Source organism: Caretta caretta, chromosome 7 (genome assembly GCF_965140235.1).
Source record: "Caretta caretta isolate rCarCar2 chromosome 7, rCarCar1.hap1, whole genome shotgun sequence".
In the NCBI taxonomy this organism is placed as follows: Eukaryota; Metazoa; Chordata; order Testudines; family Cheloniidae; genus Caretta; species Caretta caretta.
Genome location: NC_134212.1, coordinates 72,190,050 through 72,209,030, shown reverse-complemented (window position 1 = coordinate 72,209,030; position 18,981 = coordinate 72,190,050). Strand labels below are relative to the sequence as shown.

The 18,981-nt window shown below is 43.0% G+C and overlaps 1 protein-coding gene and 1 pseudogene across 1 annotated transcript; one reads left to right on the top strand and one right to left on the bottom strand.

The window, feature by feature from the left end:
• The first annotated feature begins 8,995 nt into the window (after positions 1–8,995).
• On the top strand, positions 8,996–16,158 carry LRIT2 (leucine rich repeat, Ig-like and transmembrane domains 2). Its single transcript, XM_048858917.2, has 3 exons — positions 8,996–9,210; positions 9,596–10,377; positions 12,294–16,158. The coding sequence occupies exons 1-3, from the start codon at positions 9,101–9,103 to the stop codon at positions 13,100–13,102; spliced, it is 1,701 nt and encodes a 566-aa protein (XP_048714874.1). The 5' UTR covers positions 8,996–9,100; the 3' UTR covers positions 13,103–16,158.
• On the bottom strand, positions 15,136–15,449 carry LOC125640419 (histone H4-like; annotated as a pseudogene).
• Positions 16,159–18,981: the final 2,823 nt, after the last annotated feature.

Here is an 18,981-nt window from a genome sequence, read left to right as displayed (position 1 = left end):
TGTGTACATGTACTGATGACGTTGAACAAAGATGGGATTTTCAAAAGTGCTCAGTGTAGGCCTAAATCTGCTCCAGATCAAGTCACTGGAAATGACTGCAGTGGGAGCAAAATTAGTTCAACTCTGAGTGCTTTTGAAAATCTTCCCCCAAAGTCGTATATGTTTGCGTTGCATGGAAAAATTGCAGCAACTGACTGCCTTGGATCTCATGTGTCAGAACTATTTCCAGCAGCAATGTCAGAGAGATTCACTCCTGTGCGATACCAAATTCCTCTTGACATAGTATTGCTCTAAACTGAGCAAACTTCTCGGACTCAAGTTCACTCAGCACCAGAGGCCAGCTAACTTGACTGATGATGAAGAGAACTGGGCAGCTGAAACGTTGCTTCACTGAGGAAAACTTTATATTTTCTGTGCCTTACAGGTTCTGGTGGATGGCTTTGTGAGTTCCTTTTAAACAAATGTCAAGCAGTGTCACTAGGTTATTACTCTTGATGTTAGCATCCTGTTGTATCTTCTGTCAACATCCAATTTAGCTATCACTGAATTGTTTACTGCCACTGCAGCCAAATCATCAGGTTGGACGTGAGCCCTGATGTTATTAGGCACTGGCACAATGGTGAAGTTTTATGCTCTTTCCTCTCTCCTTTTGCTAAAAGGAGCTGCTTTTGAGCTCTGTTGGGACTTTTTGTGGTCTTGGAGCTTATTTTGGGAATTTGCAGACTCTTTTGACCACTTGTTACAATATTTCCAGAAATAGTCTCTGGAAATATCCTGTATCAACTGGATATTTTCTTTTTTTTTTTTTTTAGACAACCCATGCTGCACTTTTGGCGTTAGCTAGGATGTCACATTGATGAATAATAATAATTCACAAAAAAGAAACTTCATGTAACATTAGTTAAGGTTGCTCTGTTCAATAAATTAAACCATAAAAAATTAGGAAATACAAAGTAAAGGATTATAGGGTTGCAAAATCAAGCAGTGTCAACTCAGGAAAATCCAGACTGACTGTTGGCCATGCAAGCTTAATTTGGACTCCTTGTATGCATTGTGAAACAACCTTTAATTACATGATCCTATATTATATTTTGCCCAGGACCTTTGTCTGGTTCATTCAGTCCTGCCCTGGGGATGACTAGTGGTACATGCCAACAGGAATTAACTAGTGTGGCTGGCTGCCTGCAGCTATATTGAACTGTCAGCAGTCCTATACAAAGATTTACCAGTGAGAATGTGGATATAGTATTTGTTTAGGTTTAAATCTCTGGCCGACAGATCATTTCAGCTACAATATTTTATTAAGCATAAGTTTCTAAGTTTAACACTTATCCTCAAGAGTATGTAGATTTTAGAGCACTTCGAAAAATTGTCTGCTAAACTGCATACTACTATCCACCTTAACAACTGAGGTGTTTCTGCTCTACTGTAATGCTTGTTACAACAGCTGGGAACATTAGTTTGAAAAGGCATCGTCTGGTCTGTTTGTGCATTAGGCTTAGCGTCGTGAGAACTAATGGGTGAAGAAATGAGACCAGAGAGATGGCATTTTTCTTTCTTTGTTTTTAATGTATTTATTTAAATTGATGTATTTACTTTTGGCCAAATAACCTAAAGCTGGGGATAGTTTACTAGTTACAATCATTATTCTGAAATATAACAACTGCACATTTCTGAGCATCTCCTGTTATGATTTGTCTGTGGTCTGACCAGAAAAAGTAGTACAGAAAAAGCAATGTGATTGCTGTTTATGGAGTTGTTAATAAATAGTTATACACCTTACATTGCTAGCACTTTTATCATGGATCTCAAACATACAGCTATTAAATAAATGAGTCCTAATTTATGACCCTTCCCTCATGTCGGTCCACTAGAAGTTGGGGTTGATGAAGGTGTTGCAAACGGTGCCTTCTTTCCACATCTCTCCTGAGAATATAGATATATAATATTCTTATGCCTTGCCATGGTTTGTTACTTTCAAGCACTGCCACTTGGGTAGTGTGTACCACCTCTCCTCCCTTGCATGACTCAGGCTCTTCAGAGCCATAACTGAGTCCTAAGCTTCACACGGTACAGTGAGGAAAGTGAGAGATGTATATGGATCACTTAAATGTAAGTATGTCTTAAGAAGCTCTCCATAACTCACAGAACACTGTACAACAATAGCTGAAGATAGTAGGTCCTGAAGAATACCATAGGCCAGAGGTGGCCAACCTGTGGCTCCAGAACCACATGCAGCTCTTCAGAAGTTAATATGCGGCTCCTTGTCTAGGCACCAACTCTGAGACTGGAGCCACAGGTGCCAACTTTCCAATGTGCTGGGGGGTGCTCGCTGCTCCACCCCTGCCTCTGCCACAGGCCCTGCCCCCACTCCACCCCTTCTGGCCCCCTCCTCCTCTCCATCCCCGAGAGCCTCCTACATGCCATGAAACAGCTGATCAGGAGACGCTGGGAGCGGGGAGTGGAGCTGATGGGGGCTGCTGACGCATTACTGTGGCTCTTTGGCAATGTACATTGGTAAATTCTGGCTCCTTCTCAGGCTCAGGTTGGCCACCCTTGCCATAGGCTGTTGAATCTGTAGGGGAATTTAGGTAGACAATATCATTATCAGGGTTGGGATTCAGCCAGGACATAAGGGTTAACATTCCTTATCTCGATGCCGTGTGATCTTTAATGATGGCAAATGGCCAGGACACTGGTGTTAAACCTCATCTGAAAGATGACACCTCAGCTGTTGCACAGCAAAAGGGCAGATCCAGTGGGCCCTCCTTCAACGGGGTTCCAGCAACCCCCTTCTCACCAACATATTCAACACCAGCACAAAGCCCTTCTTCCTAGTGCACAGGGAGCAGAGAGGGTCCCTGCAGAGCTGCTTTGCCTAGCCACACCCTGGGGTTAATTGGTATGAAAGGGCTTGCACTGACCATCTGCCAACATGTGAATTTCACCTGCTCTGTGGGGGAGTGTATAATCCAGTTCCATGCATGCTATCAACATGCTCTCACTACTCGCAAATGTTTTTACAATAGTATTATGCTCTTAGAATATTTACAGTAACAAACTGTAGTAAAGCAGTTGATGCGCCGATGGTATCACCATTTCCCTCTTCTTTAGCCCAATACCCCTGAAAACCAGCATTCTGCTAGTCCAGGAGGTCTGTACTGGGCTCCTTTGAGAGCTCCTCAATGCAGCCTCTTAATAGGATGGAAGGATTATTCCTGAACCACAGAGGACACTTCTTGCCATCAAGAATTGCATGTGTTGCCGCTGCAGCACTCCCTGCTTAGCTACCAAAAGCAGGAGACTTTTCTTATACCCTTGACTTAAGCTAGTTTAAAGTGATGCTAGAAATATTTGCAAGGAATCATGAATTTCAAATTACCACTGACAGTCTCCATTTTCTTGCAGCATGATAAATTCTTGGTGAGATGAAGCTCACCGGGCTTTGGAACAGGCTGAGGCTGAAATCGCTGTCCGCAGGGCAAAGAGAAGACTATTTTGAATTCTAGCCACACATTGGGGCAGCAACATCCAGGCTTATAAAAGGGATTTTAAAAGTAGACTGGTGTAAATCAGTGTAAATCAGTGTCGCCCTGGTGATCTTAATGGAGTGACACTGATTTACACTTGCTGAGGCTCAGAGTTCATATTTCTCACTCCTTTTTTATCTACCTTTAAATTATGTTCCCGACTGCCACAGCTCCTAAATGCTGGAATCAGTCTCAGTATAGTAGGATTTCCAAAGTGCCTATCACCATAATATCTATACAAGTATGCTCAGCAAGCTGTGTCAAGTCCTGTGGTAGACTAACTTCGCAAATTACTGATCAGAAAATTTCCCTCCCCCCGCCCTTCGTTTTCATACATGTTACTCCTAAAAGAAGGATAATGTCACAGGGCCAAATCCTTCTCATTTTACTTATATGAAAAGACCCATCATTACTCCAATGAGAGAGGGTGCCAGGATCTGAGATACCATTAATCTTTAGTTGTTTGGTTGTTTTTATAAAATATCTCAGTTGTTTTACAGTTGTACTTACATATTGAATTTTTTTGTCAATATTCTCTAAGCACTGTTTTAATGCTTAGATTAATATATCCAGAGAACAATGGGCTTGTTTTGCCCCTCCTGGACACAAGTTTTACATCACTATGACTCCCTGGAGTTATCTGATTGGCACCAGTGTACCCATTATTTATAAATGTATCATGCTTTCTCTTAATATCAGGTAGGAGTGAGTAGAGGCTTTGCCTCTTTTCGGGCATAATTCTGCAGACACTTAACACTGAGCATAGCATTTACAAGGTCAATGGGACTATTCCTTGGAGTTAGCACTACACCCAGTAGTAAGCATTGGCGGGATCAGTCCAAAAATGTGGACTGTTACAGAGGAGTTAGAGCTGTTGTTTGTGCCTTTCTCATACATTAATTCCTTTCAATGATCACTTATTGATATGTAAAAATATATCATTTCAGTTGAAAAATTACAAATTTCCACACCATGGGGTATAACTGGGTGTACAGTGCAATGGAAGTTAAATACTTATTGTAGATTAGCTAGTGACATAGCCTGACAGGAACCCTAATGTCACCAAATGTTAGGTTTATTCCATAAATCAATGAGTAACACCCAGTGAAAAAATGTATGCGGTTGCTCTAACAATCCATTGTATAGATCTGATCCTTCGCCCACTGAAATTAAATGCCAAACTCCCTGTGACATTAAAAAGCTGCAGGATCAGACACTATGTTTACAGTGATGACGACTGCTGTACTATCAGAAAATACCTGGAAGCCATGGATAGAGCTAATCTGCCAGTGGAAAACTAAACATACCTTTCTATCCTGGTCTTGTAAGGTTATAGGTTAAGTAGGTTCACTCTAATCTCAATTTGTGACCCAGCTTCATGCTGATTGGTAGCATGGCTAATCTCTTTTCCACTCACAATGATGCCTGCTGTAAACTGTAATAAGAACTGTGCACACTAGATGTCCTCAGGAGAACATGGATTCATCACTCTAAAACCTTCAGGTGAAGGCTGACAATTATAACAACAAATGAGGGGTGAAGGTGCACAGTGAAACTGAAATGTACTAACCATGGGGAACAGGGACAGTTGGGGAGTGGGAGGTGGTTCGGGGGATTCAGTGTGGGTGTTCTGTATGAGGGATGGGGAGAAACTGGGGCAGAGGGGGGAGGCTGGTGTGTCAGGGTTAGGAAGTGGGTGCTCTCCAGCAGGAGTAGGGGACAATTGGGGGTGTCAGGAATGGGTGGGGGAGCAGAGTGGGTGCGCTGCATGGGGAGTGAGAGGAGCTACTGAGACTTGGGAGGGAGCAGGTTGGAAGGGTGTGGGGATCTTGGCAGACCCACTTCCTCCACAAGAGTAGTTGCTCTTGGCCTGATCCTGAGTGCCATGGTGGCTGCTTCAGCCCCTGTGGCCCTGCTCTCACCTCCACCCCTACCAGTTAAGAACGTAAGAATGGCCCTACTGGGCCAGACCAAAGGTCTTCCGATGGTGGTCAGTGCCAGGTCCCCAGAGGGAATGAACAGAACAGGTAGTCATCAAAATGACAGAGCCATCCCCTGTCACTCATTCCCATCTTCTGGGAGAGCTAGGGACACCATTCGTGCCCATCCTGGCTAATACCCATTGATAGACCTATCCTCCATGAATTTATCTAGTTCTTTTTTGAACCCTGTTATGGTGTTGGCCTTCACAAAAGGCTCTGGCAAGGAGTTCCACAGGTTGACTGTGCATTGTGTGAAGAAATACTTCCTTTTATTTGTTTTAAACCTGCTGCCTATTAATTTCATTTGGTGACCCCTAGTTCTTGTGTTATGAGTAGTAAAAAAAAACAACTCCCTTATCTACGTTCTCTACACCGGTCATGATTTTATAGACCTCAATCATATCTCCCCTTAGCTGTCTCTTTTCCAAGCTTAAAAAATGGCCCAGTCTTATTAATTTCTCCTCATACGGAAGCTGTTCCATACCCCTAATAATTTTTGTTGCCCTTTTCTGAACCTTTTCCAATTCCAGTATGTCTTTTTTGATATGGGGCGACCACATCTGCACATAGTATTCAAGATGTGGGCATCCCATGGATTTATATAGTGGCAACATGATATTTTCTGTCCTATTATCTAGCCCTTTCTTAATTATTCCCAGTATTCTGTTCGCTTTTTTGACTGCTGCTGTACATTGAGCGGATGTTTTCAGAAAACTATGCACAATGACTTTAAGGCCTCTTTCCTGAGTGGTAACAGCAAATTTAGTTCCCATCATTTTATACATATAGTTGGGATTATGTTTTCCAGTGTGCACTACTTTGCATTTATCAACATCAAATTTCATCTGCCATTTTGTTACCCAGTCACCCAGTTTTGAGAGATCCTTTTGTAGCTCTTCACAGTCTGCCTGAGTCTTAACTATCTTTAGTAATTTTATATCATCTGCAAATTTGCTACTTCACTGTTTACCCCTTTTTCCAGATCATTTATGAATATGTTGAATAGGACTGGTCCCAGAACAGACCCCCCTGGGGGACACCACTAGTTATCACTCTCCATTCTGAAAACTGACCAGTTATACCTATCCTTTGTTTCCTATCTTTTAACCAGTTACCAATCCATAAAAGCACCTTCCCTCTTATCCCATGGCAGCTTACTTTCGTAAGACCCTTTGGTGAGGGACCTTGTCAAAGGCTTTCTGAAAATCTAAGTACACTATGTCCACTGGATCCCCTTGGTCAGTGATGAGCTGCCAAAATCTGAACAACGGGTTCCCTCCTCACCCCACGAGGGGGGTCGTTGCCCATCCCTGCCCCCCCGGGACTCCTGCCCCATCCAACCCCTCCACCCCATGTTCCTTGACGCTCCCCCCAGGACACCTGCCCCATCCATCCCCCTCCCTGTCCCCTGACTGCCCCCAGAACTGTAGTGGGTGCCCATCCCTAAGAGCCAGAGGCACCTGCCGGGGGGGGCAAGGTGGGGAGTCCTGGAGGTGCTTACCTGGGGCAGCTCCCAGGAAGCATCTGGCAGGTCCCTCTGGCTCCTAGGGGCGGGGGAGCATAGCTAGGGGGGAGCAGGGGGAGCGGCCACTCCCCCACTGATCACATCAAAAGTGGCGCCTTAGGCGCTGACTCCCTGGGTGCTCTTGGGGCTGGAGCAGCCACGGGGAAAATTTGGTGGGTGCAGAGCACCCACCAGCAGCTACCCGCCCCGTGCCCGGCCCCAGATCACCTCGCTCCACCTCCTCCACTGAACGCACTGCCCCGCTCTGCTTCGCTGTCCCCTGCCCCCGGCTCTCCACGAATCAGCTGTTTGTGCGGGAAACCTGGGAGGGCTGAGAAGCAGGTGGCGGCTTCCCACTCAGGCTGAGGGTGGTGGAGGTGAGCTGGGGCGGGGAGCGGTCCCCCTGTGCGCCCCCCCCCCTCCGGTTACCTGCTGCGGCGTGGGTGGCCCACCTCGTGCACCCCCCCCAACCCCAGCTCACCTCCGCCTCCCTGGGCCTGAGTGGGAAGCTGCGGCCTGCTTCTCAGCCTGCCCCGGCTTCCCATGCGAACAGCTGATTCATGGGAAGCCTGGGGTGGGGGTGGGGGCGGAGAAGCAGAGCGGGGCGGCGCATTCAGGGGAGGAGTTGGAGGCAGAGCGGAGGTGAGCTGGGGCCGGGGGTAGGGCGGGGAGCTGCTGGTGGGTGCTCTGCACCCACCAAATTTTCCCCTTGGGTGCTCCAGGGCTGGAGCACCCATGGAGTCAGCGCCTAGGGCACCACTTTTGGCCACTTAAATTTAGAAGCCCTTTTAGAACTGGTTGTCCCTTGCAGAACAACCAGTTCTAAAAGGGCTTCTAAATTTAACAACCGGTTCTAGCGAACCGATGCGAACCGGCTCCAGCTCACCACTGCCTTTGGTCCACATGCTTGTTGACCCCCTCAAAGAATTCTAGTCGATTGGTGAGGCATGATTTCCCTTTACTAAAACCATGTTGACTCTTCATCAACAAATTATGTTCATCTATGTGTCTGACAATATTGCTCTTTATTATAGTTTCAACCAGTTTGCCCAGTACTGAAGTCAGGCTTACAGGCCTGTAATTGCTGGGATCACCTCTGGAGCCCTTTTTAAAAATTGGCATCACATTAGCTATCCTCCAGTCATGTGGTACAGAAGCTGATTTAAATGATAGGTTACAGACTACAGTTAGTAGTTCTGCAGTTTCACATTTGAGTTCCTTCAGCACTCTTGGGTGAATACTATCTGGTCCTGGTGACTCATTGCTGTTTAATTTAGCAATTTGTTCCAAAACCTCCTCTAATGATACCGCTATCTGGGACAATTCCTCAGATCTGTCACCACAGTTGCAGAGCCCTGCCCAGCCTGAGCTTATGAAACAATTCACTTAAGAACAACACGTGGGGTGGGAATATAGATCAACCCCCACAATATTACCATTGTGGAGGCACTAGCCCATACCCCACCCATGGGTCTGCCACCTCTGTCTATAACAGCCCATTACTTTCAGGAAAAAGTAGTGTGATATGCAAGTTTTCATGTAAGAATTGCTACATTTAAGGACAGATTTCTTGCTCGTAAGGTATAGCACTTTGTTCTGCAAATCATCCCATTCATTTAATTGGAACTACTCACTACTAAATCTGAGTAAAGGGGATAAAATCTGGCCTTCAATGTGGAGTTTCTACTCAGATGATCACTGTTATAATTCTAGCAACTAAGAGAGTTTAAAATTAATTAGCTAAACATTTCTGTGTGGAGAGAAACAGACGCTGTTCCATTTTTGGCTACTTTTGAATATTTCAGAGAAAGATGTTTTGTCTAAACATTATCATCCAGTTTAAATAGCACTCACGTCACTATTTCATTGGCCAGTGGAGATACTACCCAGGAGATATTAATATTTTCACTTGGTTCCATGGATGATTTTGGAGATTTGAGGCAGAAAATGTTACATGTATCCCTTGTGGTGTGGTCTCAGGCAGGGCTTACTCCTGCGTCAAGGAAGATTATGGCTAATAGGATTTGGTACTTGGAAGCTGCTGGCATATCTGGTACAGACTCTGTGTTTTCTTAAAGAAGAATATGGACCCCATTTGTTGTGTCATTTTTCTTCTTCTGGCCTTTTACAGGATAAACCCAGCTCTTTCTTATTGTGTTATAGGATGCTCCTGCTCCAGTGATAGCTTTGGAAGGTAAGAAATGTTGGCATCTTATTAATAGTCTTCAGAAGAGTGTTTTGGAAATTCTTGGTATGGCTTGGGCAGTCTTGTGAATACTAGCCAATAATAGATGGATATATTAGGTCCTTAATAATAGATTTATATGTTGTGGATATCACTAATATTGTTTGGGTATTACTAGTTTGGGTAAATAATAAGGTATCTGGGATATGTATTTTAAGATAGTTTTTATTGGGTTAAATGTTTCTTTTGAAGGGAGAGGGAAGTTAACCATATCTAATAATACATTGCTTATGCGGGTATTCTGTTTCCAGTAGCCATTGTACATATTAGGTAGAATAGTTTGTTACCCATGTGCACAGTGTGTTAGCTAAAACTTTACTGATTTCCTCCCTAGGAGTGTGCTGTGCATGTCTACATCCCTGAGAAAGATACCTGGAGACATCCCTCAAGACATCAGAAAAATTAGAATAGAAAACTCTCATCTAACAGAACTGCCTCGTGGGTCATTCTCCAATGCCAGTGCCTTGGAATACCTTTGGCTGAATTTTAATAATATCACAGTTATGCACCTAAAAAGCTTAGAATACCTGAAGGATCTGACAGAGCTGAGATTGCAGGGAAACAAGTTAAGTTCAGTTCCATGGACAACATTTCAAGATACTCCAGCTTTAAAAATATTGGATCTAAAGCACAATAGACTGGATGTTCTTCCAGAGCATGCACTCAGGTATCTGCCCAATCTGACCTACTTAGACTTATCCTCAAATCAGCTTACTGTCATATCCAGGGATGTCTTCTATAATTGGCCTGTGTACCAGAAAACCCAGCAGTCTGAGAGGAAGATGGAAGCTATTTCCAATGCTGTCCTGGCTTTACATGATAACCCATGGATCTGTGACTGTCGCCTTAGGGGATTTGTCCAGTTTATCAAATCAGTTAGCCCACCAGTTATTCTGATGAATTCTTATTTAACTTGTTCAAGCCCTAAATTTAGGGCAGGGAAGTTCTTTCATGAAGTGGAGCTCAACAGTTGCATGAAGCCATTAACGTCATCCGTTGACACCAACCTGACTGTACATGTGGGATCGAATGTTACCATGGCCTGCTTGGTACAGGGCAGCCCCTCCCCAGCAGTCTGGTGGACCTATGGCCTAAAACATTTAAGGGCATTTACTGGTAAGCAGTGGTGTCTATTTTTTTTATTAACGTAAGGAGTGGGAGTCAGTTCCTTGCCTACTAGTTAGTCATTCATAAATCACCTAACCATTAAAATTATTTGAAATAACACAGCAGGCTCTGGTCAGAAATGGCGCAGAGCAGTGATGGAGACTAAGTGCAGCAAAGTTATTTCAAGTAGGATTTTAGAGTCAATTTGGGAAGGGAGAAGCAGAGACATTCACCAACAAGCTTCTCTCTTTTCTGTATGGTGAAAAACAAGAGGCTGTGAAAAAGATACATTATCCAAGGGCAGGTGCCTACTGGCCTTTTCCTGTTCCTAATGTTTCTTATGGCCTTTCACACAGACAATACAGCAGCTCTGTTATCTAACTGCTAATGTAAACCCACACATTTTTCTAAAACCAAAATATATTCTCCTGGTTCTTGCATAAAACAATAGGTCACAGAGTCTGCTTCCTCTATTACCTTCCAGATTTTGTCTCTCTTAATAAGGTCCTCTCTTCTCCAAAGACTACAATCCAAAATTCATTACCATTCCTCTTTCCTCCCACATAGCTTAGATCCTTAAGAAACTCCATCTCATGCTGACTGCCTTCAGTAGTACAATTTATGTGTTTTCATAAGATCATTTTCTATAATGCATCCAATTTTCTACACAGAATTCTGAGTGGCACCACAACTCCTGACACTTAAATGAAATAGTTTTAGTCATGAATCCCAGAATATTATTTGCTTTTATTTTAATGTTTTATCAGCATTTGTCATTTTCCCTTAACAAGCCACATATTACATCAATTCTATATATTCTCTCTTGTCATATATCCATAGCCACTGTAATAAATAGATTAGACAGACTATTTTCAACTAGTAGCAAATGCTATTGTTAAGATTGTTTTTCAGTTTCCATTCCAACCCACCTTATGTTGCTCATAGTGTTCTTCAACAAATTCCTTTGAGGCTGAAATTTGCCTTGTCTGGTATAATGGATGATAGAATTTGGCCCAGAATACATGTCTGTGTCCATTAAAACACTTTCTCTTTGATTTATTATCACTTATGTAAGCTATTTGAACTGCAGAGTATGTAAGAATAAGGAGGCTTTTGCTGGGAGAGAAAAATAGGAGATCTTTGTGCTTTCCCCCCCCCCCGATTTTTAAAATGATTTTCACCTGTATTTAGAAAATCTGTATGTGTGTACATCAGCAATCCAGCACATTCATGAACAAATGTACAATAACAACCACAATAACATGTACAATAACAATAACAAGGCAATGGGAGAAATGTGATTAAAATACTGAACACCAGCGCTACCTTCCAAGGAGCTAGGGAAACAGTGATTTCAACCAAGAATCTGAAAATAACGAAAACATATCATGACATTTTCCTCTAATGTTGATCTCAGCTGTGTATATATCTAAGCCTGCACAGTCTAGGTTGCAATACACTATGTCCAGACCTTGGGTCTCATGTAACTTTTTGCTGACCTAGGTGTTCATCTGTATTTAATGTAGTCATAACACCTGAGTTCTGCGTTTCTCATGAAGCAGGTGGGTTACCATGTTCCTGACCTATTTCTCCCCTCCTTCCCAAAGCACACATCTGTCATGTGATCTCATGCTGTTCCCATGAGATGGAACATTATTCAGTGAGTTAGGCTGGTTAGAAAATGAAGGGGTAGGGGAAAGAAACATCCACAATATTTTCATGAAATTTTGTGTCTGAGGTTAGTTTTTTGGGGGGATTTTGAGTCATGATTTCCTGACTCCTATCTACCAAGAAGTCCTTATTTCCCTCAGGGTAACTCTCAGTCAAGGGATGAAGTGAATTCCTAGAGTCACTGTGCCTATAACACAGCTGGTGGTGAGTAGTACAACCTGACATGTCTGTTCTTGCTCTCCTTTTCTCCTCAGTGTCCACTACACACATCAATGAAGATACAATGAAATCAGAGCTGGTGATTCCTTCAGCTCACCTTATGGATGAGGGCAATTACACCTGCACGGCTGCCAACTTCATTGGCAACACCTCTACTATAATCTCCCTGAAAATCCAGGCTCCCAGAATGGTAGCTTCTTCCTCGTCTTTCTCTTCCTCTGTCTCAGAAGAGAATGCCTATGTTGATGTGAGGATTGCCAAGCAGACAGTGTATGGGATTACGCTGGAGTGGTATGCAGTGACTGAGAATCCAGGAGAAACTTGGTACACCCTCCACTTTGGGAAGTATGACGACTCCAAGAAGGAGATGATTTACATTGGCCCGGGCACCAATACATATTCAGTCAACGACTTGCTCCCAGCTACCAAGTATGAGGTGTGTGTCACTTTAAGGAACCAGACACCCCGAAAGGGCCAATGCATTGTGTTTGTCACAGGCAGTGACATCAGTGAACTGGAGCAGAGGGAAAAGCTCATCCATATCATCATCATTGTGTGTGCCATGGTGCTGGCAGTCCCCGCTGGGATGTATGCGTGCACTACGGAGACCCGGCTTAACTGCATGGAGAAGTGCGCTGGATTCTGCCACAAGAATCGCAAAGGGCAGAAGAACCTGAGAGCAGGCAACAAAGAAAACACCTTTGACAGCTTGCCAACCGGCAGTGAGGAGGGGCTGTGTTACCGAGACTCCAGTGAAGACAAGAGAAAGCCAAGGTCTCCGGAGGACAAGGAGAAACCCGACAAACACAAATCTAATCACAGAAATAGCGCTGATCTCTATTAGTGGATAAAAATTCAATCCCATATTAGATTAGATCAAGTTAAATATAGAAGGACCAACAAAAATATACATACACCTAGGTATCTGTGTTACATAAACCCTGGGCATGTGATATGCAGACATACAATCTTGTTTTTCGAAGGGTTTTTAGAAACATTTGAAACTTTAAGGAAAAACGGGGTTATTGGTAAGCAGGAGAGTAATGCATGGCATACACATTGCTGGGAGGGGAGCCAATATACATACTTCCAGCTGCCTGGGAAATTCAATTAAATAGAGGACAGATACATGGCATTGTAATCTTTACAAATTATTCATACATGGACAACCCTTGGGGAAATTACTGAGAGAAATTTATTCTAGTATTTTCATATATATACATATATGAAATATATATATATATTACCATCTGGCAGTGAGGAGTGGGCTGTGTTACCGAGACTCCAGTGAAGACAAGAGAAATATATATATATCCATCCTATTAACTATTTGAGCCAAAAATGGCTCCTTCAGCCCTTACTGCAGCTTAATGCTGATAGAATTTTATTTCCTCATTGGGTACCATTTTGTCTAAGTCAGTCTCTCACTTGCATAGCTTCATTGACCAAGGGGGTTTCAGAAGTGGGAAAGAATTATTTTTAATCTCTCATTGTTAAATACGTGCTTTTATCCTGTGCTCTTTGGAGTATCCATATTGCATCATTTGGGGACAGTGAACACGAGAGCTTTGAAGATGACTTTCCTTACCACCCTGTTTCACTTGCTTATAACTTTTCAGAAATTATTCTTTGGGTTGCAACTTGCCAGGGCTTTGGTCTTAGGGCAAACTGATATGTTTTTGTTATTTTTTGTTGGGGTAAGTTCACAGAAAAAGAAAATGTTAGCAGTTTTTCAGTAATCTCCATGTGAAAATATACACTTTTTTCCCATTTTCAAGGAAATTTAAGAACTATTTTTCACAAAGATGATTGAAAAACAACTGTACTTTGTAATGTTAAACATCACATGGAGCTAGTCCTCAAAGGGGAATAGTCCCTGATTATCTGAAACAAAGTAACACAATAACAGTTGTCTAATGTAGGAATTTTTTTAGGTTTCCTTCCTCTTCCCCCCACCCCTGAAATTTCTTTTTTTTCCCTCGTTTTCCAAAGAAAACTCCAAACCTTAAGTAATCTATATTTTCCACAAACACGTTCATTTATCTCAAAAAGCCATTTTTTTCACTAAAAAACCAGTTTTGATGACAATTTTTTGGCAGCTCTATTAAGGATAAAATTAAATCAAATCCAGCAACATTATTTAGGCAAATAATTGTGTTGTCAGCCATGACAGTTATTCAAAAGTCCAGATTGTTAAAGCTAAGGTTTCTCCCATTTTCCTTTCTTAGTTTTTTCCTTTTGTATGCATATGCGAACCTACATGCATCCACAAAAATTAGATTTGAAACACACAGGGAAATCCTGGCAAAATTCTCATTGACTTCAGTGTGGACCATATTTCAGCTACCGAATCCGTTTCTCATTTATAGTAAGGCCCCTGGGGTACACTAGTCTGGTAGTGTAATCCAGCTCACAACTTTAATTCCGAATGGATAAATAGAAGTCAAACCGTGCAGCTATCTATGGTACTTGTACAGGCAGGGAATTATTAATGACATCACACTCTTTTATTTCACTGTACTTACAGAAAGGGAGTCACACACATCACAGACTGCAGGAGTTTGCTGGATCTTGGCACTTCTAGAAGAACAGTGGCTGATCCTACTGAAGCAGCTCTGTATTCCCAACAGACTCTTTGAAACAAAGTATGTTTTTAAAAGGGAGAATCATTTAACTTATAAATTATGGTTATCCATACAGTGAGGCCCAACTGTCTGATCAGCCTTGCACAGAACATAGGAAGAAAAAAACATCTCCTGTCCCAAGGAAATGCTTCTATTAATTATTAATTTGTATTATATGTATTGTGATAGCAGATGAGATTCCCAGTCATGCACCAGGACCCTCATTGTGCTAGGTTTTGGGTTAAGAGCTGACTCAGCCTCTGAAGCTGTACAGGGTGCGCCCCTGGTGTTTCAGGGCATATACCACATCCATGGCCGTCACTGTCTTCCGCTTGGCCTGCTTGGTGAAGTCACCGTGTTGCGGATCACGTTCTCCAGGAAAACCTTCAGCACCCCGCGAGTCTCTTCATAGATCAGCCCCGAGATGCGCTTCACCCCGCTGCGGCTAGCCAAGCAGAGGATTGCAGGCTTCGTAATGCTCTGGATGTTGTCTCGTAAAACCTTGCGGTGCCTCTTTGCACTGCCTTTTCCCAACCCCTTTCCGCCCTTGCCGTGACCAGACATCCTGCAAACAAGCAGCTAACACCACCACCACCACTGTGTGCTGTGTGAACACAGAACAAAAAGATGTCCCCTGCTCCAAAGAGCTTACAATCCAAGTAATGCATATCCTTAAATTTGAAAATTAAAGTTTTTCCTTCAAACGTAAGGAAAATCAGTGTGAAAAAGCAGTTACACACCTTCTAACAGTGTAGTTACAGTTGTGTTTCTCAGGAGTTGGAAGACACTTGATTTTTGGCCTCCTGCTTTAAAAGATAGCCAAGGCATGTTGCTATCTGGTATACATGCAAATGGATTGCTGCAGAAGTCATCAGAAAACAAAGTAGAGCTGAAAACAGTGCTTTAGATGGATCTTAATAAGCTTGGCTGAGATTCACTCTGTCGTCTCCTAGGTTTTATGGTAATACTTCAGTAACAAGAAGTAAACAATGCTTTCCAAAGTTTTTTTATATGGGGTTACATTTTCTTCTCCAGTGCTTATTAATTCCACAGTTTATTGTACAAATATTTAATTATAACTGTTTAGTTCATCTTCTCTTACTTTCCAGTTTGTTTTATGTCATTTTGTAGGCTTGACTAATAATTCTTAGTTGTAAAATATGGTTTTAAAATAAAATAATTGATTTTCAGAATACCCAGAGTTTTACCCATTAGTGAATTTTACTTCCCTGTGCACGTTTGGTCTTTTTACTATACTTGCCATATTTGAAAAGAAACCTGTATGACCAGTGATTAAATAAAGTCATATTACATGATCTCACCAAAAGATCCTATTTGTCAACTTTCAGAGTAGTAGCCGTGTTAGTCTGTATCTGCAAAAAGAACAGGAGTACTTGTGGCACCTTAGAGACTAACCAATTTATTTGAGCATAAGCTTTCGTGAACTACAGCTCACTTCATCGGACGCATTCAGTGCATTCATTTGTCAACTATAACATCTATACTGCACAGATGATGAGTGAAGGAGTGTCATAGGGTGGGCTGGCCATTTAAAGCTGGATTGTCTGGGGCTCATTACACAGGTTTTTATTATGCTCTCTTCAGGTGGTGAATGTTGAGGTTTCCTTTAAGAGCGAGCCTGCTTAGCTTGGGAGAAGGGATTTGCAGGGAGGAAGGCTCCTATAGGAGATTCACAGTAACAGGGAGACCTATAGGAAGGATCTCCTGTAGTAGAGACAGATGGGTTGCAGAAAGAGCTAGTAGGCTCTTTTCAGTGGGCCCAGGGAAGAGGTAGCGAGCCATGGAAGAGGCTGTGGGAAAGGCCCAAAGACAGGTTGATATAGGAAGTGTTCCAGGTAAGTAAACAAAGGGAACTGAGCAGGTGGCTTGCTGCTTGTAATGGGGTCCTTGGAGTGGAGCCTAGAGTAGGGAGGCCTGGGTTTCATTAGAGGAGGTGTGAACACATGAGGAATGAAGGCCAATGAGTCTGGCATTCGAACTGAAGACTCAATCTGAGGTGGCTGAATGATTGTTGTGTTGGATTTTTCATTTACCCCCTGGAGTGGACTTCATTATTTGGCTGGAGGGCGAAATCATTAAACAGCACTGGACTCTGCCTATCTAAGAGTGGGCCACTGAAGTGCCTGGAGACGGAGCAGGGAAACTGAGGCACAGAGCACTGACCAAACTGATCTTGTCACATGGAGTTCTTTTCAAAAATGATTGGGACTGTAAATGTCCCTTATTGACACATGCAACAAAATACATCTTGAATAGGGGATTTACTTAAAATTAATGCAAAATGAGTGATCCTCCCTCCAGAGACCAGCTAACCTCTTACAAAAGAAACATTGGCCAATACATTGGACCTATGCTCATGACCGAATCTCTTCTGCTTGATGCTACAATCCCACACGAGCTAATGCTGAGCTGTTCCATAAGGGTTAGCTTGTGACTTGACCTACACTGCTATGCAGAAGAATAAGAACCCCCCTTATGCTCCTGCATAGGCTACTTGTACATTGTGCCTTGGCTCTGCCCACAGTGTGCCAGCTGCTGTAATTTCTGCTAGTATATACTCTAGTAGACCACTACCTCCCAGCAGGAAGGGAATTGTGCCTCACAAAGGTGCCTCTTGGGGTTGGGCCAAAAGGTACAATCTAGCTCTTATGTCTTGAAATTAAACCGTGGGTCTAACTTTCACACTTGGAGGCCTAGCTGAGGGTATCCAATTCTAATTTAAGGTACTCAACTCACTCGCAGGTGCTTAAATTCAAATCCTGCAGACCTAAGTCAGACACAAAGGCCTGATCCACCTCCCATTGAAGTCAGTGGAAAGGCTCCCATGGACATCTGTGGCTATTGGTTCTAACCAAAATGTTCACCTCCCTTTCTGTGTAGGGGAGCATGGTCCTTATTCAGACAACATTCCCAAGTCCCCATGTGCTGGTTTTAGCACTCAGGGTAAACATTGTAAAAGGGAATTTTTCACTTTAAAAGCAGTCTGTGACACTTTCTCAGGGTATCCAGGAATGTGAGTCACCATGTTACCCCCTCTCCCTGCCTCCAGGGAAAGAGCCCTTTCTTGTAATAACTGGCTGTCAGCTCCCTGACACTGCCAGCCCTTTGGAAACTCAGGTGCTCTCATCGGGGCTCTGCTCTGCCCCTACTTTGCCTTGTTGGTTAACACTTGGCGTACCCCACTTCCTGAACGCCTCAGAAACATCCCTCTGTAGTACCCAGACTCCAGCGAGAAACTGCTGAATTGGAATTCATTTGCAAATTGGATACTATTAATTTAGGCTTAAATAGAGACTGGGAGTGGCTAAGTCATTATGCAAGGTAGCCTATTTCCCCTTGTTTTTTCCTAACCCCACCCCCCCCCTCGACGTTCTGGTTAAACTTGGATTTATGCTGGAAATGGCCCACCTTGATTATCATACACATTGTAAGGAGAGTGGTCAGTTTGGATGAGCTATTACCAGCAGGAGAGTGAGTTTGTGTGTGTGGTTTTTTGGGGAAAAAAAAAAAGGGGGGGGGAGGGGGGGGAGAAAACCTGGATTTGTGCTGGAAATGGCCCAACTTGATTATCATACACATTGTAAGGAGAGTGATCACTTTAGATAAGCTATTACCAGCAGGAGAGTGGGGTGGGAGGAGGTATTGTTTCATGGTCTCTGTGCATATAATGTCTTCTGCAGTTTCCACAGTATGCATCCGATGAAGTGAGCTGTAGCTCACGAAAGCTTATGCTCAAATAAATTGGTTAGTCTCTAAGATGCCACAAGTACTCCTTTTCTTTTTGCGAATACAGACTAACACGGCTGTTACTCTGAAACCAGACACTTAGTGTAATTACCATGAAAGGGGTCCTCCAAGAAATAGTGTACACACAGTTTGACTGGTACAACTCTCGATCAGGTACTTTATGGCAACACAGCATTGTAATCTACTTAAGGTAAAAACAAATCTAAGCGTATTCAAAAAGCTTAAGAGATGCTGTGAAAGAATAATGAGTGGAAACACAACTGGTTACATGTAGAAAATAAAACATAAAATGCACTCCTATGGCTACTCTTATTAAAGATTACCTCTTCTA